The sequence below is a fragment of the Electrophorus electricus genome, chromosome 3, assembly GCF_041902795.1.
Source record: "Electrophorus electricus isolate QZ-2024a chromosome 3, ASM4190279v1, whole genome shotgun sequence".
In the NCBI taxonomy this organism is placed as follows: Eukaryota; Metazoa; Chordata; class Actinopteri; order Gymnotiformes; family Gymnotidae; genus Electrophorus; species Electrophorus electricus.
Genome location: NC_137499.1, coordinates 4,115,168 through 4,139,746, shown reverse-complemented (window position 1 = coordinate 4,139,746; position 24,579 = coordinate 4,115,168). Strand labels below are relative to the sequence as shown.

The 24,579-nt window shown below is 41.6% G+C and overlaps 3 protein-coding genes across 8 annotated transcripts; 1 reads left to right on the top strand and 2 right to left on the bottom strand.

The window, feature by feature from the left end:
• Positions 1-1,354: 1,354 nt before the first annotated feature.
• On the bottom strand, positions 1,355-16,010 carry tdrd3 (tudor domain containing 3). Of its 3 annotated transcripts, none has more exons than XM_027012291.3 (14): positions 15,821-16,010; positions 13,534-13,624; positions 13,156-13,221; positions 12,360-12,520; positions 9,628-9,769; positions 8,934-9,005; positions 8,395-8,544; positions 7,592-7,741; positions 6,627-6,798; positions 5,051-5,173; positions 3,322-4,286; positions 2,738-2,863; positions 2,350-2,472; positions 1,355-1,683 (listed from the first exon to the last, which is right to left on the bottom strand). In XM_027012291.3, exons 1-13 carry the CDS (start codon positions 15,856-15,858, stop codon positions 2,356-2,358), a joined length of 2,373 nt encoding a protein of 790 aa, XP_026868092.2. In that variant the 5' UTR covers positions 15,859-16,010; the 3' UTR covers positions 1,355-1,683; positions 2,350-2,355. The 3 variants fall into 3 exon arrangements, with proteins under 3 accessions (XP_026868092.2, XP_081566026.1, XP_081566025.1); XM_081709900.1 differs by lacking the exon at positions 15,821-16,010 and adding an exon at positions 15,178-15,209; XM_081709899.1 differs by lacking the exons at positions 13,156-13,221; positions 13,534-13,624; positions 15,821-16,010 and adding an exon at positions 11,679-11,724 and having other exon boundaries at positions 12,360-12,499.
• rbbp9 (retinoblastoma binding protein 9) lies at positions 14,526-23,689 on the top strand. 3 transcript variants are annotated; one of them, XM_081709901.1, is made up of 5 exons: positions 14,526-15,072; positions 19,548-19,590; positions 19,691-19,796; positions 20,674-20,759; positions 20,932-21,508. In XM_081709901.1, exons 1-5 carry the CDS (start codon positions 14,995-14,997, stop codon positions 21,150-21,152), a joined length of 534 nt encoding a protein of 177 aa, XP_081566027.1. In that variant the 5' UTR covers positions 14,526-14,994; the 3' UTR covers positions 21,153-21,508. The 3 variants fall into 3 exon arrangements, with proteins under 3 accessions (XP_081566027.1, XP_081566028.1, XP_026868459.2); XM_081709902.1 differs by lacking the exons at positions 14,526-15,072; positions 20,932-21,508 and adding exons at positions 19,077-19,212; positions 22,026-23,689; XM_027012658.3 differs by lacking the exon at positions 14,526-15,072 and adding an exon at positions 19,077-19,212.
• On the bottom strand, positions 16,974-18,698 carry LOC118242329 (cystatin-2). 2 transcript variants are annotated; one of them, XM_035532629.2, is made up of 4 exons: positions 18,566-18,698; positions 18,086-18,288; positions 17,540-17,653; positions 16,975-17,349 (listed from the first exon to the last, which is right to left on the bottom strand). In XM_035532629.2, the coding sequence occupies exons 2-4, from the start codon at positions 18,269-18,271 to the stop codon at positions 17,266-17,268; spliced, it is 384 nt and encodes a 127-aa protein (XP_035388522.1). In that variant the 5' UTR covers positions 18,272-18,288; positions 18,566-18,698; the 3' UTR covers positions 16,975-17,265. The 2 variants fall into 2 exon arrangements, with proteins under 2 accessions (XP_035388525.1, XP_035388522.1); XM_035532632.2 differs by lacking the exon at positions 18,566-18,698 and having other exon boundaries at positions 16,974-17,349; positions 18,086-18,354.
• Positions 23,690-24,579: the final 890 nt, after the last annotated feature.

Sequence of the window (24,579 nt, the reverse complement as noted above, 5' to 3'; positions counted from 1 at the left end):
CCTCTAGAAAGTTGGACTAAACATTAATTGGTTATTTTATATTTATTTTTATCTTAAAATTGTTATTATTGTGATGACTAATGTTGGTCAGAGGAGGATGCCCCCCTTTGAGTCTTGGTTTGTTTCTTCCTCATGCTCTAGGGAGTTTTCCCTTGCCACTATTGCCCTTGGCTTGCTTGGACTTGGACATCTGTTGTAAAAAGCGCATTATAAATTATTTTTGATTTGATGTTATTATATGTTCACCTTGCTGAGTCCCTAGATCATCACTACTGGATGGGTTAGTAGTGATAGTAGACTGCACAGCCCTAACACACATAACTGGATAGTAGATAACTGACTGGGTTAGTAGTGATAGTAGACTGCACAGCCCTAACCTAGATAACTGGTTAGTAGATAACTGGATGGGATAGTAGTAGACAACAAAGCCCTCAGGTAATTTGTCTTGGCTAATCAGTGGTAGTATAGGACTACACTCCCTCAATCAAGCCTGGACTCTGCCCACTCAACTTTCATCTATTCAGGATTGGTGTCTATATTACAGCATGTCAATAATTTATATATGCAAGTTACAAGTCTAATATAAACCAAAACTTTATCACAGAAACATCATATTCCATTTGCCCCTTTTCTGAGAATCATCTTAAATGGAGTCTGTATACCATTGATGTTGGACTGTCTTTATACATTAAAAAGCAATGAGCAGAGACCATTTGCCATCTATGAATGAAGCTGGCCATAATGTCTTTTGTAGCATGAAAAATGATATCTTCCCAGCAGCAAGGTCTCTGTTTCAGGCGGATGGGATCGGCTTACTGAATGCATGCTTCGCCTGCTGCGATGTTTGGCGATAACAAAAGACACAACATGAGCAGCCCCTCATCAACATTATTAACAGTAATAACCTGGTACTGTGAGCTGCATACTACACCCTTGCACGGTATAGGCAACATCTCGGGATAAACTAAGGCTAATCTGGGATCAGATCACCCCTGTTCATTAGCCATATTCACTGAAACATGAATCAGCAAAGGTGAGCCTAGTTTCTTATACATACACGCCTCAGTTTGTTACACAAACCAAACTGTGGACCAGCTGGGTTGTGCACAGTCAAGGAATAGCCCTGCGCCTTAAAAATGGGATCTGTTCAACAGATGGCCGATGTCACACTGCAGGGCAAATTTAAACCCTATTGAATATTATCCGGTATTCACTGCTCAGGGGTCGGGTTTATATAACACCACCATATCCGACCTCACCAGTGATTAAGCATCAGGTGTTTTCCATTACAAGCGTAGATACTCACCTTGCACACTGCTCAGATAAATATAAAATAAAAGACACAGACGCCAAAGAAAAAAAACACGGGTGCAGTGATTTTTATGATCATTAGAACCGAGTGTGGTACAAATCATCAACATGTACAGCAGCCATTTGCATTTTCATGTTAACGTATGTTCAGATATGATCGATGCATCTTGTGCAGCAAGCCCTTTAGGTTCTCTCCCAGTACATTCCCCATTTTAGAGAGAGCGAGAGAGAGAGAGAGAGAGAGAGAGAGAGAGAGAGAGAGAGAAAGAGATTCAGAGATGATCATCGAGCGTGTGGGTTGACTTTGCCCCGGAGCCGTAGCTTTGAATCAGATGTGATCGATTGCCTTCAGCATACCGTCCCAGCACTGGCCTGAGGAAAGGAGCAAAGCACAGAGCACTTCCAGTTAAGCCATACGCATGTGTGTGCTGCTTCCCAACCTTAACCATGCCTGTTTGTTAATGTTTTCAGCAGAAGATCGACATACTGGATATATGAAGATGAAAAGCCTGTGAATAACATGCCAATACAAGACTATCTGAAGTGGCAGGTGGTTTCACAGGACCACTGGCTTAGTGTCTACAGAACGCCAGCCTTAAACGATGATGTAAAGGCCTAGCAACAGTGGTGCGTGATGGCCAATTAGAGCTGCAGTCCTGCGCAATCAGGGGGCGGGCCCTATGGGTCGGGCCGATGCTTCCTGCTGCATCCCATCCAACATATTCACAGCAACCACAGTGCAAACTGCGCAAGACCAGCAGAGCACCGTTAAGAAAGAGGCAAGGCCATGCCAGCTCGTTCTGAAGTGAAAATGTGGGGTCAGAGTAAGCCCAACCTCAGTTCGTGCAAGTGCTTATAAATATTTACATCCTGATGCATGTGTGAAGGCTGGTAACACACAGGAACTGACAAGGCAGCCATGATTATGAGTTGCTGTCAAACAGTTGTCAGGCCTGAGTTGTGGAGGGATCTACCTGCATGCACTAGTTATTCTCTCTGCTTTACACTTTACACATGTGCGCGCATGCATGTGCGTACCCAGTGTCAGTCTCTTGCTCGGGGTGGTTGGTAATACTGTTGTGTTGGTCGAGTGCGTCTTGGCTGTCCATCTCCTCCCCGCCGAAACTCCAGAGAATTCTCGTAGTAAACATCGTCCTCGTCCTATTGAAAAGGCATCAGGTTACAAAGGATTAACTTCAGCACAACACAAACAAAACCCAATCTGTTCATTCAGCGTGAAGGTTCCTTAGATGCTAATGACTATAATAACAACATGTCCATCGTGGCAGATAGGAATGCAGGAAGCACTCACTACCCGGTTGACTATATCTGATCTGTCACGTCCTGTCAGGTGGGAAACAGTCCGTGGGAGAGGTCCGGTACCAGTATGGAGACAGTATGGGACCATGCTGGTGGAAGCTCTTACCCATGCATCCATGTGCACAGGTTTGATGTTGTGAAGCAGGACTTCTTCACAGTTCCCATAATCACTAAACACCACCACTGCCGTGGAGCCTGAGGGATGCATGGCATCAATCGTGGCCCGGTAGAACTGCACACCAGAAAAGATAGCAGAGGTTTCACAAAGGTTTAACTGATATTTTGAAGAGGGCTAAAAACACATTTTAATTGCAAAGTTTCCAGCTTAAAAGCAATGCACATATAAACAATCCATTCAGAGCTCTTAAATACAGCTCTTTATGCCATTTACTGACAGCTTCTAAAGTTCAGAGAACCACCTATGAAGTACAGAAGAGCACCCTGCCCAACATTATTCTTCTTCAGTACGTAGAAAAGAAAAAACACTGTAAAGGCTTTAAATTCCTTTTGGCAATTAACCCTGTTTTACTGGTTTGACATGAACTAAATACCCTGACATCTTTGGACTGGATTGATCTTTCCAACAGATTCTCAGCAAAGCATGTCACCGGTTTAAAAAGCTTTTACACTGAAGTTAATATGGCTGGCTGACTTTAAAACTGTAACTTTAAAACATGACTTCTGACTGACCTTGTTGTCCTCCCAGTAAAGTGCAAGGCACTGGTCACCAGGTTTCCAGTTTCCGTGGCTGCTATACTCCGGTGCATGACCTGTGTTTGACCCTCTGTAACCTCTGACTGGTCCAGACCTTTTCTTGGGAGCAGAGTTGAAAGAGCTGTTGTTCTTGTTTGGTGGACCCAAAGATTGTGGTTTGATGGGACCAGTCCGTCTATGATCGGAATCACCATTTTGGAGATGCATGTTTGGATTCCCTACCGCTTTAGCTAGCTGACCCTTTCTCCCATCCTGTATAATGGTAGAGTCCTTTGCCCCTGTAAATTGGACAGGGTTCAAGTTGCCCATTGCCTCCTGATTACGATCAAAGTGGGCCAAATTGGGTCTTTCTGACTTGCCTTTTTTCCTGCTGTGTGGTTCAGGTCTCGCTTTAGGGTCTGAGGTTAACAGAGAAGATTCCAGCGTTCTGGCTCCTAATGGCCCATTCGTCTGGCTCTTCCTAAATGGAAGTGATTCAGACCCTCCTATCTGTCCTTGTTCTCTTGACCCTCCATCTTGCAACACCTGCTCGGACCCCTTCGGCCCTCCCTGGTCTTTTGACCCCTGGTAGAAGCTGCCAGAAGGACCCTGTTGCTCCTTCGATCTCGGGTTCCCTGAAGATGTGGAGCTCCCCTGCCCACCCTTCACATCCCGCCTGTCGTCCTTCCATCGGTCAGACCCATTCCTACCCGCTCTCTCTCCATCCCTCCATCTCTGTGGTGGAGGCTGCAAGGGGGCTGTGAGTGGGGGCTCAGCAGGGATGGCTCTGGGGAAGTCCACCTCGCGCTGGAAGCGGGGGGGTCTGTCGCTCCTCTGCACCCTGCCCTCGGTGCGGCTGCCGTGCTTGGGCTGCGGGCCGTCACGGGGGGTGTGGTCGGGATTTGGGAAGCTCGTTCTGCCCACAGGCTCCTGTGCCTTCTGCACTGGCTGTCTTTTTGACTCTAAAGCATCAATTAAATGAAGAAAATTTTATATAAGGAGTTGTAGGGTGTATTTGAGCCAAAAAGAAGTGTCACATTTTATATTAACTTGGCATTCTAATTTATATGCTTGACAGTCATGCCAAGTGTAATCTTGCCTTTGTTAATGAAAGCAAAATCTTACATCAAGGGATGCAAAACAATTGAATAGATGTAGGCAGCAGCAAATTAATTTATGCCTGTACTGGCAATTATTTTAAGAATATTCACTATGGATTTAACCAATTGCTAAGCAAGTAGCACCGAAGCACTGCATTTGTTACACATATAAACTCAATCAATTTAGATGCAGTTTCAGAGTTGATAAAGGCTTACTGAGAAACAGAGCATTACTGCTTTAGTGATAACATAAAGCAGAAAACTGTGTGCGTTCACCATATAAGCCTCCTTCATTTCCTCAGTAGACCATATGTCAACCTGAGCTTATCATCAAGCCCTAGTGTCCAAGACTTAACAAAAGCTGGCTAATAAAACTTCCCACTTGATTAATGCCTTCATTTGACACATGCCATATGTTTCAATCTCCCACACATTTTGGCTCAGAGCCAGCATGGGATATGTGAACGCAAGTTACCGTGAAAGGGAATGTATGAATACTTTGATGTTATCATCAGTACTACTGAACTGGCAGTCACACTTCAGTGATTCTTTGCATGTTAAAATATGATTGGTCTAGCTGTCTATAAAAAAAATAAAACATTTTTAAAAAAGCACATTCCATTTACCAGCAATAGAGAACGCTCCCATTTTGGACTCCAGAAAGTCAAACAGCGTGCTAGGGCCAGAGGGTCTTCCTCCTCCCTCCTCATCCTCATCTTGCCTGGATCTTCCTCGCCCTCTACCCTTACCTGTTTAGAGACATGGCATTAACATAGCATAAGAATTTCAACAACAAAATATAACTGCAAGCAGCAATCACTGGAGACCCGGCCCAAGACAAATTGCACTAAAAATTGTCCTTATTTATGATTACCCGCCGACTGGTGTTCAGTGTTCCAATATAATAGGGTGCACAAGTGCAAAAAATGTACTGTATTTTTCTTTTATTCAAGCAAGGTATTCATATAATAGCAAAGGAACACAGCATTAAGCATTGTAACTTTTTGCTGAGACAAATTCAAACCAAATTTGACATGCATCTTCGAAGTGGAACTTTACATTTTATTCAAATTTAGTGACAGCCAGCCATCCCGTGACTGAGATACGGCCTAATGTCATACTCAGCAACTACTTGGAGCTTAAATGGAAGCTTGTTGGACATCCCATGCTGAACCCTTGGGCATTAATATGGAGTTGCCTCCTCCTTTGTCATCCAAAAGATTTTGCAGTGTGTGAGAATTAGTGTCCAAAGAGCATTCATGAGATCAGGCACTGATTATGGCTAAGAACGCCTGGCTTGCAATCGATGTTTCAATGAATTCCAAAGGGGTCCACAGTGGAGTTGATATCAGGAATCTCTGATGGCAGCTGCATTTCCTCCAAATCAAACCCAAACCCATCAAACCACATCTTCATGAGCCTTGCTTTGTGCACAGGGGCACAGCCATGTTGAAATTCAGAAGCACAGAAGTGTCTTTGTAGAATTAACATTATCCTTTACTTCAACTAAGGGCCCCAAACCCTGAAAAAACCCCCAGCCCATATCATTATCCCCCCTCCATCACACTTTACTGTATGTTCCAGTAGGTAAGATTCTCCTTTCATCCATGAAACCCAGGTTCTTCCATCAGGCTACCAGATAGTGCAGAGTGATTTATCACTCGAGAGAACACATTCACCAGCGTCCAGAGGTTGTTTGCTTTACACCAGTCCAACCAATGCTTGACATTGCATACATATTACATCTTAGGCTGCTGTGCAGCTGTCTGGCCATGAAAACCCATAAATGAAACTCCTGACACATAGTTCTTGTGCTGCATCTATAGTTTGGAACTCTGTGAATGAAGCAACGGTTGCTAGGAGACTTTTACATGCTTCCACATTTAGTAGCCCTGCTGTGTGAGTTTCCATGGTCTACTGCTTTGTGGCTGAGCTGTTGTTGCTTTAAGATGCTCTAAGATGCTTCACAAAAACATCATTTCACAATAATAGCACTTCCAGCTGACTGGGTCAGATCTAGTAGGACATACATTTTGACAGTGCCACATTTAAAGACACCGAGCTCTTATTATAGTGCATAATAATTACCGATTAACTTATAATATTTGTCTTTTTTTAAAAATTGATTAGCAAATACAGCTCTGTGTGGAGCCCTAGCAGGGAAGAATCTCTTATTCATGGCTAACCGCCAGGAGCTGCTACCTCGGGGCGGAGGGCGGCCAGGCTCCACGGGAGCTGCTTTGGTCTGACTGGCTCCTGTGAGTAAGGAGTTGAGGGCCACCTCTACGTTATTGTTGTTGTCCAGCAAAGCCTGTCTGGCTGCCTCCTTATTGAAGCCCATCTCCATAATGTCCCGTAGAGCCCGTTCATCCACCTACAATTAAGAAAAGATACAATGGGTGAGAAACCAGTGAGGGCATGTAAAGGACCACAGTGAAGACAGAACATAGGCAGAAAAAAGGGCAGCACATACTCAGCAACTCTTTGTATGGCAAGTAGTACGAGCAAATGTCCATCTGGGAAAGTGTACAACAACCACCTCAGAGAAGAACCCCCCATGTTTGTGGTTAGAGGCCACTAATTGGGGCTGGGCAATATAGTCATTGTTCTATTAAACTGCATATGATATGAACTTCTGAATATAACGATGGCCATCGTTAGTACCTCCACAATACTTTTATAAAGATAGCATAACTATAGAGACTGTTTACAGCAATCCGTGGTGTCACTGTCAAATTTAAGCTGCATAGCAACAAGACCGATTCACTGACAGAATGATGTATTATGCATCATCTTATTCACTTCTTTTTCCCAGTGCTTTGACTTTCCCCGTTTCCTTCTTTGTTTAAACATTAAATTAATATGCATCAGTAAACTCTGGAAATCAAATAATATTTCGTGCATCAAAAAAGTTTCAAGTATAGTGATGATGATATTTTTCCCCCATTTCATGCACATGAATTTATATACAGAGAACAGAAGAGAGAGAGAAATAAAAACATCTATCCATCACATGCTCTTGCTAAACCATCACATGCTCTTGCTAAACTTTTATCAGGTTTTGGTAAATTATAGCATTCTTCATCTGGGTTTATGTGGTGTAATCTAATCACGCTACCAGCCAGGGTGAAACATACTCCAGGGGTTCAAGGTGCCTGAACCCTTACCAGCTCTCGATAAACCCCCTCCGGTTTGCTGTCTGTCCAGGCCTTATCTCGCTCCTCTCTTCTGCGCTGGTATGTGTCGCGGTTCTTGGAGACTGCCGTCGGGTTGGCGAGATTGCCCCCAGCGCAGCCTCCACCCCCAAACGTACGCATCTGCACACAGACAGATAAATAGCAGCAACAGCAGCATCAAGGACTTGTGACAGAGGGGATATCAGGTTTTGGTAAATTCCAACATTCTTTGTGGACAGAAAATTATAACATAATTACAACGAACATTGTAATACTGGAAATGAGTTATTGGCAGAAATTATTATTTTGGCCAAACATATTAAATTACATTTTTCATTACTCACTTGAGAACACTTATATTCTGTATGAGAATAATTACGCATAGCCTAAGGATGAAATTATAGGAATGGCAAAAAACCCACAACAATTACATATTATGTTATGAAAACTATTGTCCTCTGAGTTATTACAGAACTGGTGCTGAGGTGACTGAGGTTTCCCCAGAGTGTTCTGCAAATGTTCTGATGAAACACACAATGTCCTGTGGAACACACCCCCACAAATTAAGAAAATACCTCCATTAATAGCTGTTACTACTAGCACTTACACCACTAGAGAAGCAGATGTAATTAAAGGAATAATAAGTTTCAGTCACAAAAGAAGCATGTTTTCATTCCTGCCAATGCAGGACCTGTGGGACAGGAAGCAGCAGGGACAGGAGGGACAGGAAGCAGCAGGCACAGCAGGGACAGGAGGGACAGGAGGGACAGGAGGTACAAGAGGTAGGGCCCCACCTCTTTGCTCTTGGCGACCTCAGCGATTGCGGCAATCCTCTGCTTCTCAAACTCGTCATTTTCACTGGCGATTTTGCCCATGCCGCTGCTCTGTAAGGTTTTCCTCTGGTCCAGCACCTTACTGTCCACCTCCTCCTTGCGTATGCATTTCTGAGGACAGAAAAGACTTTCTATCTGTCTTTCTATGCACAGAATTAGGTACTCTGCAAGCGTGGCAAGTCAACATTCGAGAGCACCTGGCACTGTGCAGGACCAAACCCTTACCAGCCACTGTTTTACTATATGCCTTTAATACCCACTTTGTCTCTCCCTGTAAGTGCATGCTAAACTGTGTGCACCTGTACACTAATCTGACTGTTATGCCACACTTTCTTGAGGGATAAAGCGATTCTACCTGCTAAATATAAATATTTACCAACATTTGGTTGTTGTCTGGTGTTAATTTGCCATTCTGTCTGTAATTACAAGTAGTTTTGAGTCATTATTCTTTGAAGAAATTTTGTTAAGATGAATTAAACTGTCACTCATGTTCAACTTACCTGTCCAAAGGGCACAAATGGGGGTGGCCCACCCTCTGCACCTATGTTACTCCGGCTGTGCTTGGCCAGACTCTGTGGAAAATAGAGCTGTCAGTGCTTAATGACATACACATCCAGTACAGTGGCTAATGGCCAAAGGTGGAGAACACATCCAACAATTACCCAAGATGTGTGTGCTGCATACCTTTTCTGTGCATAGAACAAATACTGAGGAGAAACATTATTTGAAAATAAGTTCTCATACAGTACAAGACAAAAGATTGGACATGCCTAAAGTTGTTTCTAAGACAAACATAAATAGCAACCATCTGTCAAATGTATGAGTTTATTTTAAAAACTCAATTTTAAAAATACTCCTCAACTATTTTATTCTTACAATTTTACTCCCTGAGCCAAGAAATGCTCAGCATATGTGAGATCTCCAGGCTTTTTCTCCTGGAAGAAGGCAGAGAGAACGGCAAGGTCGTGTAAAGCTGTCCTAAGCGCAATGTCTGGCAACTATAATTCAATCTACAACCTAAAATATAAGATTTTTTTTTATTTCACACTTTTTTCATAATAGTATGTGTCATTTTATTGTTCTACGGTCTTATTCTAAGATGGAGAAAATAGTCAAATAAAAACAGAGTAGGAGTGTCCAAGCTTTTAACTGGTGCTGAAGATTTTACTTCTGCTTCAAGGATTTGCTGCTCACCCTCTGCAACTCCCATTTCTCGATCATGTGATCCACCTCGCCACCAAGGACTGTGATGTTTGAATCGTCGAGGAGCAAAAAGCTGTTTTTCAGTGGCACAGAGCCCACGAGCTTCACTTTGGTTCCAGGTGGAGTGTTCAGGCTGCAAGCAGAGTGAAAATCACAGCAAGCTCAGGAATGAAGATGCCACTATCGATTCGGATCTATAAGACAAGGCGTCCGAAACACTGAGTTATCAACAGAATGTCTGAGAAAGGCTACCATATGCCAGTTGCCTGGGGGTTTACCCACTTTCTGCTGTCTGGTAGTTGTTTTTCAGAGGGAGAATCCACATTTAGAAGTTCCCTCAGTTTTACTGAGTTTGTGAAATACCCCTCTTCTCCACATCAGCTGTGCAAATTGGATTACCAACCAGCAGTCTGATTTTAATTAAACTGAAGTTACTAAAGAGGAAGAAAGGGGGAGTAAATTAAGAGAAAGGAGAGAGAGAGACACAGGCAAACAGAAGGGACAAAGGAGGAAACTCAATTTCCACCTCACAAACATTCCAATAAGGCCCGAGCCAGAGAAGCCCCAGAGCAGTGAACACGCCAAAATGTTCGCTTATTGCCTCAAATAAATATTGCACCCCCTCCCCACAACTTCCCATCGTGAATGACTCCACTCTATTTAAGGCGACTTCGCTCGGACAGTGCTTGGGCAGCCCCCCACCCCTGTCAGGCCTGGGGGCTTCTGAGGCCTCTCAGTAGAAATGCAAAGACGTTTAAGGGGATTCGAGTCGCTGACATGGGATGCAACCGGCGCAATTGAAGCCGCCCTCCCTCTCATCCCGGCCTGCTGCTGAGCAGCGCGCAATGAAAGCCAGCAGACAGCGTCTAGCTGGCCCCCTCAACTCTCTCGTATCACCCAACACTGTGATCCAGCAGCCATGCAGCCAAAGCAAGTGTGGCCGTTTGAATAACATCCAGTATTACTGCACTTGTTTTTTGTTTTGTTTTTTCCCAGTGATGGGTACATTTCAATACCTTCAGACAAACAGGTTTGTGTTGTCACGTGGCAGTAACACTTGTGATTCATCCAGTTCGAGAACACAAAGCCACTCCCACCGTACATACAGAAAATTTCACAGATTTACTCCTTTCATGAAAAGTGCTTTTTAACCTGGAATTTTTTAAATTGCAATACAAAGGGCATTCTCTACCAATACAATTAAGCTAACGCTATACAAATGCCAAGAGTATCATTTAAATTATAGTGCAATGCTAAATTTATCCTTCCATTTGACCTCGTCTTGTAAAAGAAACAGTAGTCTGCATTATCTCTTGAAGAGGTGGGGTAAGCGAGGGATGGATGAAGTAAAGTGGAAGAAAGAAAGCAAGAGATTGAGGGAGGAAGGAGGTCTACATGGATAAAGAGAAGTTTGTTCTTGAGACTGCATGGCAGAGAAATGCTACAGTCTCCACCTGTAGAGGCTGGCACACTGCCACAACGAAGACTGCTGCCCGGCCAGAGCAGTCACTAAGGCGTGCTGATTGGAGGACGACGGCCCAATGAAAATGGGTAAAACCCAGGATAAAGGAAGGGGTAGCAAGTAGAGATTACCAGTCATTGCGGTTTGAATTTGGCAGCTTCTGATAAAGAAGAGGTCTTACATACTGATCTAGGATCAGATTTCCCCTTGTAAAATTGGACTTGCATAGACTGTGATTTAGACCACAAGACTCACCCTAGAACAGGACATCTTTGCTAATTGTGTCTGCAAGCCAGATGTCAAAATTGCAGGCAGTGAATGTTAAAATCTACCAGACACTGCATATCTCAAAGACACTGCAATTTCTGCAGCAACCACACACTTTTAAACAATCCTACCTACAGTTCCCTATGGTTAAAGGAATAACCAACTGAAATAACTAATCAAGTATGATAGTCATTTCACTGCACTGCCTTAAAAGCATTTAACACGGCTCAGCTAATAACGTTAACAAATAAAATGGGCAGTAATGATCTTGTGTAAAACACGTGAAAGTGCATGTAGAGGAAAATGTACAAACCTAGCCTGGAGAAAATTATAGGTGAGACCTGAAAAGGCAGTTTGAGCTATTCGGCGGGGGGAAAAAAAGAAGAAAAAAAAAAGATGACAACCTGATTGCAGCAACATGCCTCTCGTCAAGCCTGAGGTGATCACGAGGGCCCTTACTTCAAATAAGGTTTGCGTTCCCATAAGTGGCAGAATTAATCTGAACATTCCTATTGAAATGTTCAGTGCTTTGAGTTTGTGATAAAATAAAAGCAATTACGCATCATTATCAGTGGTACCTTTAATATATTTAAGCTCTCCAGTTTCACAGTTACTGATTTTTGGCTGAAGGTAAAATTGAGCTAATTATCCCCTAATTGCTTAGCAAGCCTCAAAGTCACGACTATGCAAGAAATTAAAATTTGATAGAGAAGACATTTATACATGAGCTTAGGTGGACTGGCTGGTTTTTAATTTCATGTTTGATTAACTACGCTAATGTTCAAAAACACATTAATTAAATACAAGAGATGACTTTGTTTAAGCTTGTTTGTGGGTGGTCAGCACAATGTATATGAGTTAATTGAATTCTGATAGCTTTCATAAAACACGTGTAGCTGTGGAAAACAAAAAAAAAGCTATATAGATGCATCGCGTTAAAACCAGAGTGGTGCTGAAAGGATGGCTGAAAGGAATCCTGGAAGAATAGCTTTACCTGATTTTTGACAGGTGTTTAAATTCCAGCCCTGTGCACATGGTATGGCCGTCGGTCATCTGGAGGCGGAGCATTCGAGGGGCGGCCTGGGACTCCTCATGCTCTTTTGGGGCAGCAACGTTCCTGATCTTCTGTACCTGCAGCACGCATGGGCCCTCCAACTGCAAATAGAAAAGGGAGAAAAATGAAAAAAGGTGAGAGTATTTAAACCTCTTATTAGAATTACCCTACATGGGAGTAACCATCAATACAAATCGAATAAACAATCTTAAAGCTTTTTTGGTTGCACATAAGAAGATTAAGCAATCTGATTTCAACACAGTTTCTTTGCTTGCTCTATTTTGTTTTAATTATACATGTAGTAAAAGTTATAGGTGACAGTAATGTTTACTAGTGCGCAGAAATGTGAGCTCATAGAATATGACAACCTGTTAGGAAATCATCAGGAAAACACCCACACAGTTTATAATTGCTTCACTTCCATCTATACCTCAGAGAAACGGCCCAACCCCAGGTACGTAGCTCCTGTAATTTCACTCCCTCAAGGAAAAACGAAAGACTCAGGCTTAAGACAATTTAACTAGCTGTCCTCATCACTTGTACTCTCTTCTTCCACACAAAGCCTGCTTTAAATTTACTTACAGGGACCTCCAGTGGTCACAATGTGGTATTGAAAAAGTATTTTCCTGGAATTACTATTCCAGGTCACAGCAATAACACAGATGGGCATGAAAACAACCCCACTGACACATTGTCTCTTACTCACATACACACATGATCATTCAAACAAAACTACCTTCTCCACTCTGCCACTGTTGATGTCAGATGGCAGGAAACTCTTTCCAATTGGTCTCAGATCACTCTGTGGGACATAATAAAAAGCTTTAAATTCATGTGATATATACTTGTTTTCACTGTTAATCTGTGCAGACATTTAAAATCACATCACTGAGAAAAGACTGACAATCGAATGCTAATTCCCATACTTCTGCATAGCTATATGTAATCTGCTGGCTAGCCATGTTAAAATCGTGCAGACAAAAATCTTACCATCTTTGACCATTTCAAAACAGTAGGAAAGTACTGAGTTATGCTCTATGAGTGCCATGTTAAAGTAGTAGATTATAGCTGTATGTAGACTATGACAGCTTTTCTGAAAATGTATAAAACATACGTTTAATGCTACGACGATGATGTCACTGAGTGTTGCATTCTCTTTCTCTGAAGAGCTTTTGCACTCTGCTATTCCTTCATCTGTGAGATACCTGACAGGAATTCAAAGAAAAACAACACAAGCAGTGTGTTAAGATGTTGATGCAGTGTATTAACTGTAGATTTGGTAACTTTTGGAAATCCAGCTTGCACTTCTGCCTTGTGAGGGTATGTGGGTCAGTTCTACTCTGTGAACTGCACCATCTTCAGTGTTCTACACATGAATCAAAGCTTGCTCTCTCACATCAGTCAGGAATTTAGGAAGCTGCTTCTATCTGCATTAAAGCATCCAATTTATTCTTTAAGATAAAGCTAGTAGTATTCCAAATCCAAGTCAAAATAATGTAGAATTTTACTTAGTTATAAACAAGGCAAACATTTTGAGATTTGGATTTGCTTAAAAACTGTGGGTTAAAGGATTAAAAAAAAAAAACCCTCGAAGCAAGAACATATAGCCTGCTCCCTGTGTAATAGCCAAACCCAGCTTGCAGTGATGGCATGAAGCCTGGAAGGCTCTCGACAGCCTCGAGAGACTGCTCTCAACAAGCTAAACTGCTCTATAAGCTTGCATGACGGCAATTCAAATTCCAAAAGCTTCACACACTTAGAAGATGAATGTGGTAGTTTTCAACTATGAACCTTATGAACAAAAGGTGTACATACAAGGACATCCAGCATCTGATGACTAGGCATTACAGAAAATAATATAGAGAAAAGAAATACACTGCACATAACATCTGGCCATAAAATATGTATAAATGCCCTGAACTGGTGGGACTATAGTATGTGCACTATACTTTCTAAATGGTGCATCAGTTTAGGATAAAGAAAGTACATTTAGAACAATCACAGCTAAACAAATACTCCTTTTCCAGAGTACTATTTAGTCTTAGAAATTGTAACTACAGTATGGGTAAAAAATGAACAAATTTGTGTTTAATTAAAGACTTTTACCGATTTGTTGCTGGCATTGCATACAAAAATGAACACCGTGCAGTTCTCAACACATCTCTGTAGTGACTGGATTTATAAACTCCAAACTCCATCCCCAAAAACATGACTGTTTTCAACCTATGATATCTGTGTATTGCCTAGAAATTTGTGATCGCAGCTGAAATTTGTATTTTGAAGTTTAGCAAATCAAGTACCTACTATAAATGTCTACTACTTTGCTGTCCAGAAATCAATGTATCTTTAAAGCCCCAATGAGGAATTTCTGAAACTAACAGGCCAGTATTTGGTCAAAAGAAAGAAAAGCCATATGTAATATGTACTTATTACTTCTCTGTTAGCCAACTCAGTGCTAGGCCTAGAGTGACAGTTGAACTTTTGGCGATAACTTATTTAGATTCATTGTTACAGGAATGACATATAAAGTCCGAGAGGGCCGTGACATACTGGCAGCAGTTTTCACGTCTGCGCAATGACAAGACTTGTGACACAGCTTTCCAGGCTTGATGCCGCACCAGAGTACAGAACGTTTAGCGTTTACGCCTTATCGGTAGGTACAGTCGTCTTCGTATGTCTGCAAATAAGCTTTGGCGGCGCGTTTGAGGATCATTTTCCTTTGCAACGCAACATAGTAAGCAACAACCACTTAATCTACCTGAAAATGTGGGCTTCCTCTGTAGACTGATGCTGTCTAGTGCAAACATATTTAAAAAATGCAAATCCCCCCCCCCCCAAAAAAAAAAAAATAATTCACACACGCAAACAAACAATTCTGACTTAGTTTCCATTTAGGCTACTCAAGCTTTTACGAGACCTGGGCAGCTGACGCTGGCGGCGTTAAATGAAACAATGCAGACGAAGGCTACACCAAATGTAATTTAGCTAGCTCACTGACAAAGTGGAATTAAAAATGCATAGAGTAAAACACAATTTCTGACTACAAATGGCAGCTAGGTTAGATATGTAGCTTTCAAAAATGGGTGTGTCGCGACAGACTGGCAAATGCTTTATTCTTTGTGGCGATAACTAGCTAGATGGTTAGCTAGTAAGATGCTAAGGCTAACAAACGTAAACATTTAGTAGCGGTGTTCCCAGTCCGTCGCAGTAATGAGCTAGTCAAGTAGCCAGCGTTAGTTCTGTTAATCTTGTATTACAGCGCTCTCTCAATGGGAGCAATAAAACAGATTATCTACTTTGATCCCCGGCATTAGAGGCTAGCGAATGCTATCTACCCAGATAATATATGCTATCAGGCTAACAGCGCGAGCTGTGGCTAAGCTAGCTGGCTAGCTACCCACCAGCCTTCTTTGGTGAGAGCTGAGGCCGGTTCCGTCATCTTCGAATAAGGGTTATTATATCCCTTGAAATGCTTTTCCCATGCTTTACCACCGCGTATGCGCAACGCCGCTCTCTGTTCAATACAATGGGACTCTGCCCGAGAAAAAAAAAAACAAAAAAACACAGATGTGGTTCCTAAACTTCTGAGACGTCAGAGGTCAAAGTTGAGGCACTCCGACCTCCGTGTGATGACGTCGCTGAGCCGAAAGTAGGCTGCTGCATCAGTTCGGCCGGCATGGCCTTACGCTGGGAGCCAGTGGTGCATATGATACGGACCGTAAACTGGGCTAATATTTAAAAGGGCTAAACGTTACTGGTCAGAACGTCGAAGATCTGAAAGCTCAAACCTATAAAATCTTTCGCGACATACAGCAAAGGACCTTACTAATAATAAAATAATAATAATCGTCATCATCATCATCATCATCATTTTTATGCATAGACAGTCTATGGTTTTATACCTTTATAAGGTTTACAAAGTACTTTACAGAGTCGAAATTAAATGACATGTAATAAATTGTGGGTAAGACAACAACACCATTGAAATGTCAGTCCAGCTATCTGAGAACAGGTGAAATATTTAGCCTCATTCTTATGCATGTCAAAACTCTCACCACAGCATTTTTGCACTTTCTGGAAGCTAGAGATGGAGTTATTTGATAGGCCAAAAAGGAGAGCATCTCCTGCATTTTAATTCATTTTAGATCACTGAGAAATGTGAAATGTGATGAGCCTGAAATCCAGAGTGGAATACCACATATTGAGATAACGTAGAATTGAATATAAACCACATTTTTCAAAAATGTACAGTAAGGCGATATGTGAAGTTGGTTTGTAGTTGCTGTGAACAGAGAGCTCCAGATGCACCCAGGTCCACCTTTGTCTCATTTGACATCAAAATAACTCAGGCATTACAAATAGTGCCCCCTCGCCCTGCCGAAGACACGCTAACATGTTTCAACTACATCACTTGCGTAAATGCAAAAACATTGGAAGGCATTTCTCTCTCCTGTCCTCACATTCACATGACTATTTTGTTCAGTAGCCTATACAGAAGGCTGCATGATTTAATATGGTTAAAGTCATTAAAAAGGGAAGAGGCATCTGGTTCTTTCGTTTTCTGTTTATTGCAACATTGTACCAATAGTGCTTAGCTCCCAAAGATGCTATGAGTCAAGTAGGCCTACTAAAAAACTTTTACACCTTTTCAATTTTCTATTTCTATAGTTTAATGTCTAATTCTTATAACTGAGTTTGCAAGCATAACATGGTTTGCATTGTTCTCGAACACTGATGAATACATTTCTTATGCATATTCTATATATAAATATAAAACATTTCATATACACATATTCCATAGATATTACTGATGAAACTGATCCCCTGTAAAGAATCCCATTAACAGTCAGGTACAGTAGTCTGACAGAAGGCGGTTGGGCACTGTGTTCCTACCTGGAAGTGCCAGAACCACAAAGTTGCAGATCATTGTCTGAGGGAAAAAATGTCACAATATTAAATACAAATGTCTGTCAAATCTCACATATAATCAAGTACGGGATAATGTTTGTAAGGTAGCCCGCTACACTGTAATACAGTAAGCTAAAACTAATACTTAATGTAATTAATTTATAATGCAGTTGCAGTACAGAAGAGACAGTATGGTGGAAAAGGCGTCTTACCTGTGCATTAGTCTTCAGGCTGCAGTCCTCAGGCTTTATAGTGCCATTGTTTATGCAAGTGGTCTCAGCCACTTTTGCTGCTATAGAGTATTCAATCCGGGCAGGAGGGCAGAGCTAAATGTGGTATACAACAGAAAGTGTAGTGTTACACACTATTTATTAGTAATTAACAAGTTTAAATATATAATTTATTCATTAGCTACATGATATTATAGAATATAGACTACATTCAAATTTATTTTAAATGTTTTTTTCTTGGCTTATGTGAGCTTTAAACTACAAGTAGTTACCTCCTACATTTGGCACAATATATTCTGCTATACTTTATCCAGTTTTCTGCTTTTTGTCACCATGCACACAATTATTCAGCATATTAGTGTTAACACATGTTAATGTACCTCTTGGGTACCACATCACCAAAAAGAGTAAAATATTAGAACTTAATACATTAAATGCAAATTAGTAATAAGAAAACAAAAAAACAAAACAAAACCAAACCCCCAACATTTATTGCTGTATCTGACTACTTTAAGTCATGTTACTCACCTTAGCAGTGTCAGACAAGATGTCCACAACTTTATAGGCATAGGGATAGTTACTCATGTGATTGTGGATGTGGATGGCAAAGCTGGCCACCTTGATTACATCTGGGTTTACATTTTTTGCATAACTGCGCCCAGACATGATATGAGCCATGGAAACAACTCCAAAGAGCCTTAAGACGTAAGTCATCTTTCTACAGCACAGGTCTGTGGAAATAAGAGCAAGAAGCTGAAGATGCTGGATAAAATATAATATGGACAGAAAAAAAAGATGCTCTGTGTGTCTTTTGTTGCAAAGTGATTCTGGTGATGGTTAAAAATTCTACAATAATAATAATAATAATAATAATAATAATAATAATAATACATTCTATGAATTCATTAATGCCAGTAATTAATTAATGTCAAGAAGAAGTTCGGAAAAGATCTGATCCAACCGCATGAAAAAGGCTTCTTATTCATCTGGTCGGTCCGTGTAGCTTACCTTGTGGTCATCCAGTGTGAGCGACGCTCGTTCATTTACGCGTTTAACCGCTAGTGTTGCAGCATTCTGCTGACGGGGAGACTCGTACAGTGCTTAGCAGTTACCATGTTTCAGCAACACATAGGTTTGCCCACGGGGGGTATAAGTAGGGTAATAATTACTGAACTGCAAAAATGTATTTTTTTTATATGATGGTAGCATCCTGATTACATGAACTAAGCGTGCTTGCATCCACAGCCTCCGTTGATGAGAAATCTGCTACGTAAACCTGTTTGCCTACCTGATAAAAAATAAATCATTTGGGAGAATAATTCAGACAAATCAAACGTACACTGATGTCCTTTGTCGGCTATAGAATACCCAAATAGGACAGCATTAAAGGCAGTGCGTGTTGTAAATTAGCGCGGAGGGTTCGCTGACTCAGCCAGTCCAGCAGGGGGCGATGTGGGCCTCTGTCTCGCGCCGGTGGACCGGACCAGCTGCAGTCCAGGTGATAACCAGTGGGAGTGTGTTCATTTTCTAACCCCAAAACAGTAGAAATTATGCGATCAATGTCCCCGAAGAAAGTCGTGATCGTTCCGGGAAATGGCGCAGGTGATGTTAAGCACTGCAACTGGTATGGCTGGGTTAATGAACGGATAAATAAGGTATGAAAGTACTGGATTCCGATCAGCTGTAATGTTGCCGTGGCCAGCAAGATAAAACGTGTCAATTTGGCGAACCTGTGATTCTTGCTAATTGTAATTAAAAGACCAACATATTTTCATGCATGACGATGTAGTGATTTTCGCAGCACTGTCTGAAACATCTAGAAACCAGTTTATTCACGCGATACAACGGTAGCTCCTTAGCTTTTGGTGCCGCACACTGTAGCACATTTATGTTGTGCAGAAAATAACTGGATGAGAACACCACCAGAGAGCACCTCCTAGAGTCAGGATACCGGGTCCCTCTCAAAGATCTTTTGATTTGTACTCTGCAGATTCCCGGTGTGTCCTGTCAGTTGCAAAACATGCCAGACCCGGGTATGTTGACAAGTTAATTAGAAACGGAGTTTAGCCGTTTATAGATTTGTCCCAACTTATGATTTTTCACATGTTCTTGCTTTTCTTTGGAGTGATTTAGTCACCGCCAGGGAAAGCATATGGCTGCCTTTCATGGAGAAAGAGCTTGGATGTGACGAACAGACCGTAATCGTTGGTCACAGCTCCGGAGCGGCCGCCGCTATGAGGTCTGTACCGCAGCGACAGGCAGACGGAGCCCTGGCAGGCGTCTGCGGCTTCTTCCTCATTGTGTAAAACAGTGACACCTGGTGGTTTTCAGGAATTATAGCAGCCATAGGTTCAAAGCTGCGTACACACACAGTGGCCTGTCCTCTTCTCTCCTAGTACACTCTTCTGTAAATAATTTTATTGATTTATGAATTTTACAGGCAGCGTCTGTGAAGGAGCAGGACTGATTCTTACAGAAGAGGCAGTGCAAACTGCAAACACTACACTGTTTTCATACTTCATAAAAAAGATTTGATGATCAATAGTGATGTTTAGTCAGAAAGGTTTTGCAATAATTAGTTAAAAATAATTGTTTCCCTTTTATGTGAAAATGTTATACAATAGAATGTTACAAACTATATTGGGAGGCGACGGGCGACTTTTTAACGTTTATTCCCCATTTTTGCTTCCATATTTTCCACATATCCAATTTTGTAGTAAAAGGATGTCTGGGGATTTTACACCCTCTTAGATAGCTTGCAAGTTATAGGACAGTGTCAAACCTATGAAACAGTCCTCTGGGACGTTGGGAGCTTCGGATATTCTTAGTTAATAGTAACTTTGGTACAGTCTTTGGTACACTGTGGAATCAGTGTGCTTTGCAATAGTGATATGAGATTCGGTATAGAATGTCCCATCACTACTTAGCCCTGAATTTTCACATAGCTACGTGTACAGATCTGTTCTATAGTCTTATTGGTCAGCAGAATTTGAGCAAAAATTGCAGTTTGTGACTGTTGGTGACCTGGGTAAGGGTTGGGAAGGCAGATTTACTGGTGTGATGCTGTTTCTCCAACTTATAACAGCTTGCACTTTTTCCCTCCACCTGCACATCAGATATGCTGAGACACACAAGGTATTTGGCATTGTTCTGGTGGGAGCCTACACCTCAGACCTGGGAGACGAGAATGAGCGTGCAAGTGGTGAGCATAGCTCAAGCATCCTGATGAGCTTAAATGTACACTTTGGTGTTAACCAAAGCTGAAACCTTTGGCCATATGACCCTTTGCCTTTCTGTTTCATCTATCAGACCTCTTTTGGTTTGTTGTTTTTAAATTAAGGTGCCTATTCTAAATCCATTGTTCGTCACGTTAGGGTATTTCAGTCGGCCATGGGAATGGGAGAAGATTATGGCAAATGCAAACCACATTGTCCAGTTCGGATCAACAGATGACCCTTTCCTACCATGGGAGGAGCAGCAGGAAGTAGCTGATGGACTAAATGCAGACCTTCGCAAATATTCCGACCGTGGACATTTTCAAAACACACATTTCCCAGAGGTCATCACTGCTGTGCAGAAAATTATAACTGGATGAGAATGCCACCAAAGAGCATTTCCTAGAGTAGTAATAGTCAGGATACCAAGTGCCCTCTCAAAGTTCTTTTGATTTGTTCACTAAAGTACATTTAATTTTCATTTGTGAAATTTCACTGGGGATAAAACCCAGTTTCCCCATCTGCTGATATTAGTTAATTTGTTTTGTCAGCAAGTCCAAACTGGAAACTTTCAAATGACATTACAATGGCCATTATCATTATATATTTATGTTTACATTATGCTTTAATAGACACCTATGGTTGCTGGACATTTTGCTGTCAGTCGGACCAAGCTGCAGAGGTGTCTATCTAAATAAGTAAGCCTGTATGAGTAAAATGAAGCTGGTTGAAAGGATTTTTAGTTCATTTTCATTCAATTTCATTGAAATTCAAACCAGATTTAAATGCTGTCTTGAAGATTTTTTGGGGGTGCGACCATCACGCTCCTATAATGTACTAATTGGTGATTGAATTCATATGTATTGATGTAATCACAACACTGCTTAAAATAACAGCAATTAGCATCTTATGCAAAGCACTCTCTCACACGCATACACACACACATGCCTAAGCAACCTGTACCATCTTCACTCATCTGTCACTCAACCGCCTAAAGCGGGTTTTAAGCACTGACTCCAACTGACTGTCTGACTGACTGGTTTGTGGATTCTGTCCCATGCGTATTGGGTTACCTGCAGCGTCCAACGGAGCACAGCGCGATGGGGTCTCCCATGGCGGCCACCGGGGACTGGGTGTGTGTGATAGCCGTGTTGAGGAGCTTGTAATTGGACAGGAAGCCATAGTCCAGGTCCTCTGTGGAATCCTCCACCAGCTGCTCCTTCCATTTGATGGCCATCTGCTTGTGCTTGCAGGTGTGACGCGTGCGGACAGTGCTCAGGAACAGCACACGGAACTGCTTACCTGCGGGGGATTCGAGGGTCACTGCATCGCAACAGCCATTCTCCTCAAAGGACCGTGCCCCATTTCAATGAATCGAGTATGATTTGAGACTTTGTTACCATGGGACAGAACAGAATTATTTCACACTAATCACTGTGGGAAACAAGCACCTGAGGACCCGGACCCCTTCAAGGGCAATTTCAGCGCACAAGCCCAGGTCGTCGTCCATTACATCAATTAAGCACAAACCAATCTAACTCTGCAACCACTGCTGCTCCTGTAAGCGTGTTCAAAGTCGCAGCCTTTAACAGGCCTTCAGTTGCTCGTCTCTCGCTGGTCTAGAACCACCATCCATGGCCACATACTGCATCCTAAATCAGCCATATAACAGCACACAAACTAAATCTCTCCTAGAATTATGGTTGAGGTCCAATAGGGTGTAAATTCCAAAACAAAGCAGAAAATCCACCAGTGTCTACATGTTTTGGACTGAGCCCATTAGAGCAGTTCTTATGGCCCTGTGTTGCTGGACACACTGGAAATCCACCAGTGCCTACTGGTTTGGACTGGGCCCATTAGAGCAGCTCTTATGACCCTGTGTAGCTGGATACACTGGGTCTCAGGCAAAATCATCGTTCTTTAAAAATCATTTGTTTGCAATTTAAGAAGGTTTGCCATGCTCACCAGTTTGTTTCCTCTAACTGGTCATTTTCTCTTGGGCACAAACAGCATTTTTAATAGTGGTCCAGGCTTGTCATACATGTGTACAGCTGTTGCCAAAAGAAAAAGACAGCATTGATGAAAGGACTGTAACTACTTTATTAATTTCATTAGAAATATGGGTGAAAATAAAAATTAATCTTCACTCTGATATTCTCCCTCAGCAATCAACTTGCAACAGCAGATGTGAATCCTGGTGGGTTTTCTTATGCTAATCTATGAAAACAAAGTTTTTTTTTAATCAGAGGATGACGTTTTTATGAATGATGCTTCTGGACAAAATTGGGCAGGGCACTTAACGATTTTCTGGTGTCAAATAAGATAATACAAAATTCTCATGAATGAACACTATTGTGCAAACGTTTACAATGGGAACTTGGAACAAATTGTGGAATTTTCGAGTGCTTGTTGAATCTGACAAAAATATGGTCATACAAACTGACTTCACAGCAAAAGTATGAAAAATCTGAGGGATATGAAGACGAAAAAAAAAGTCCCTACACGAGACCCATATGTGCAAGTTCTAATTTGCAGGACTGCGGTCCACAATTAATTATAATCAATTATAATCGCATGCATGCTTGCTTTCCCCCCTTTCCTTTTCCCCTGCTTTGTACGTCAGCCTCGTCAGGAAAAGTGAAGTAAAAAAGGTCACACCTACTAGTTTTCACAGAGCAGAATCCTGCAGAGGTACTCGGAGGGGTAGTGCTCGTGCAGCCGGTCCAGTAGGGACACGCGCAGATTCCTCTAGCACACCAGAGTATACGCAGTACCATACTCTTAGAGGAATACTGCAAGCCTAAATCGCAAACAAATGTCGATTCATGCATCAATCAGATCAGTTTCAAATGGTCTTGATGGATTTTATTTTGTCAAATGAAAAATAAAAGTAGGCTATAACTATGCCCTGAAGAAATCCAAGGATGTGTGGTTCCTAGATTTTTCCACAAATTCTCAACAGTTTATTCAATACACACTAAATATAAATAAAGATGCAGACTCTGGAATTAATTGAAGAGAACAGCTGGTCCAATATTTATTTGTGAGATCAAAGTTGCATACAAACAAGGCATAGTCTGGAATATGTCCAACAGTCTCAGGTAGGCATAACTTTTATACATTTTCTTCAAGGACAATTACATAACTACTTTTATTTTTTTCATAATACTTTTCCATGGTTCCACCATTATGTTCAAATCATACATTAGTTAATATATGCAAATTGATTTTCTGGCCTTAGACTGAGGCCTCTAGAGATCTGACACAGAGGCCCTCGGAGGCCTTTTTCTATGTGAGCCCAGTTTATTTTAAACCATCCGTACTTTTCTTCTTAAAGTATCATTTTATTACCTCATTTCCCCCCTTTCATGACTTGTCACGAACCTAATAAAGTCAACATTTTTTGTTTGCAACCTATGAACGATATATCTAATGATATACTCAAACAGCTAAAACACTATATGTTTGCTATTGATATTACAGGTTAATAAACTAGCCCCAACTTTTCCTTCTTACCTACACCTTGTATCCAAGGTGGCTATCCTCGCCAGAAGAGCCCATGTTTAACTGTCATTAGACATGGGGTAGGACATTTGAGTTGTCATTTCTGCTATATAAACACAATTTTCACATTTCATAAATGATGTGAGTAATGACGTTATTACAATTCAAGATGTTTCTAATGATGTGAGTAATTGTAGTACATCAATGTGCTCGACTGTATGCAACCTTAATACATTCTCGTGCTGTATGCAGTTACAACTAATATATACTGGATTGTACTTGTAAATATTGATTAAATGCTGA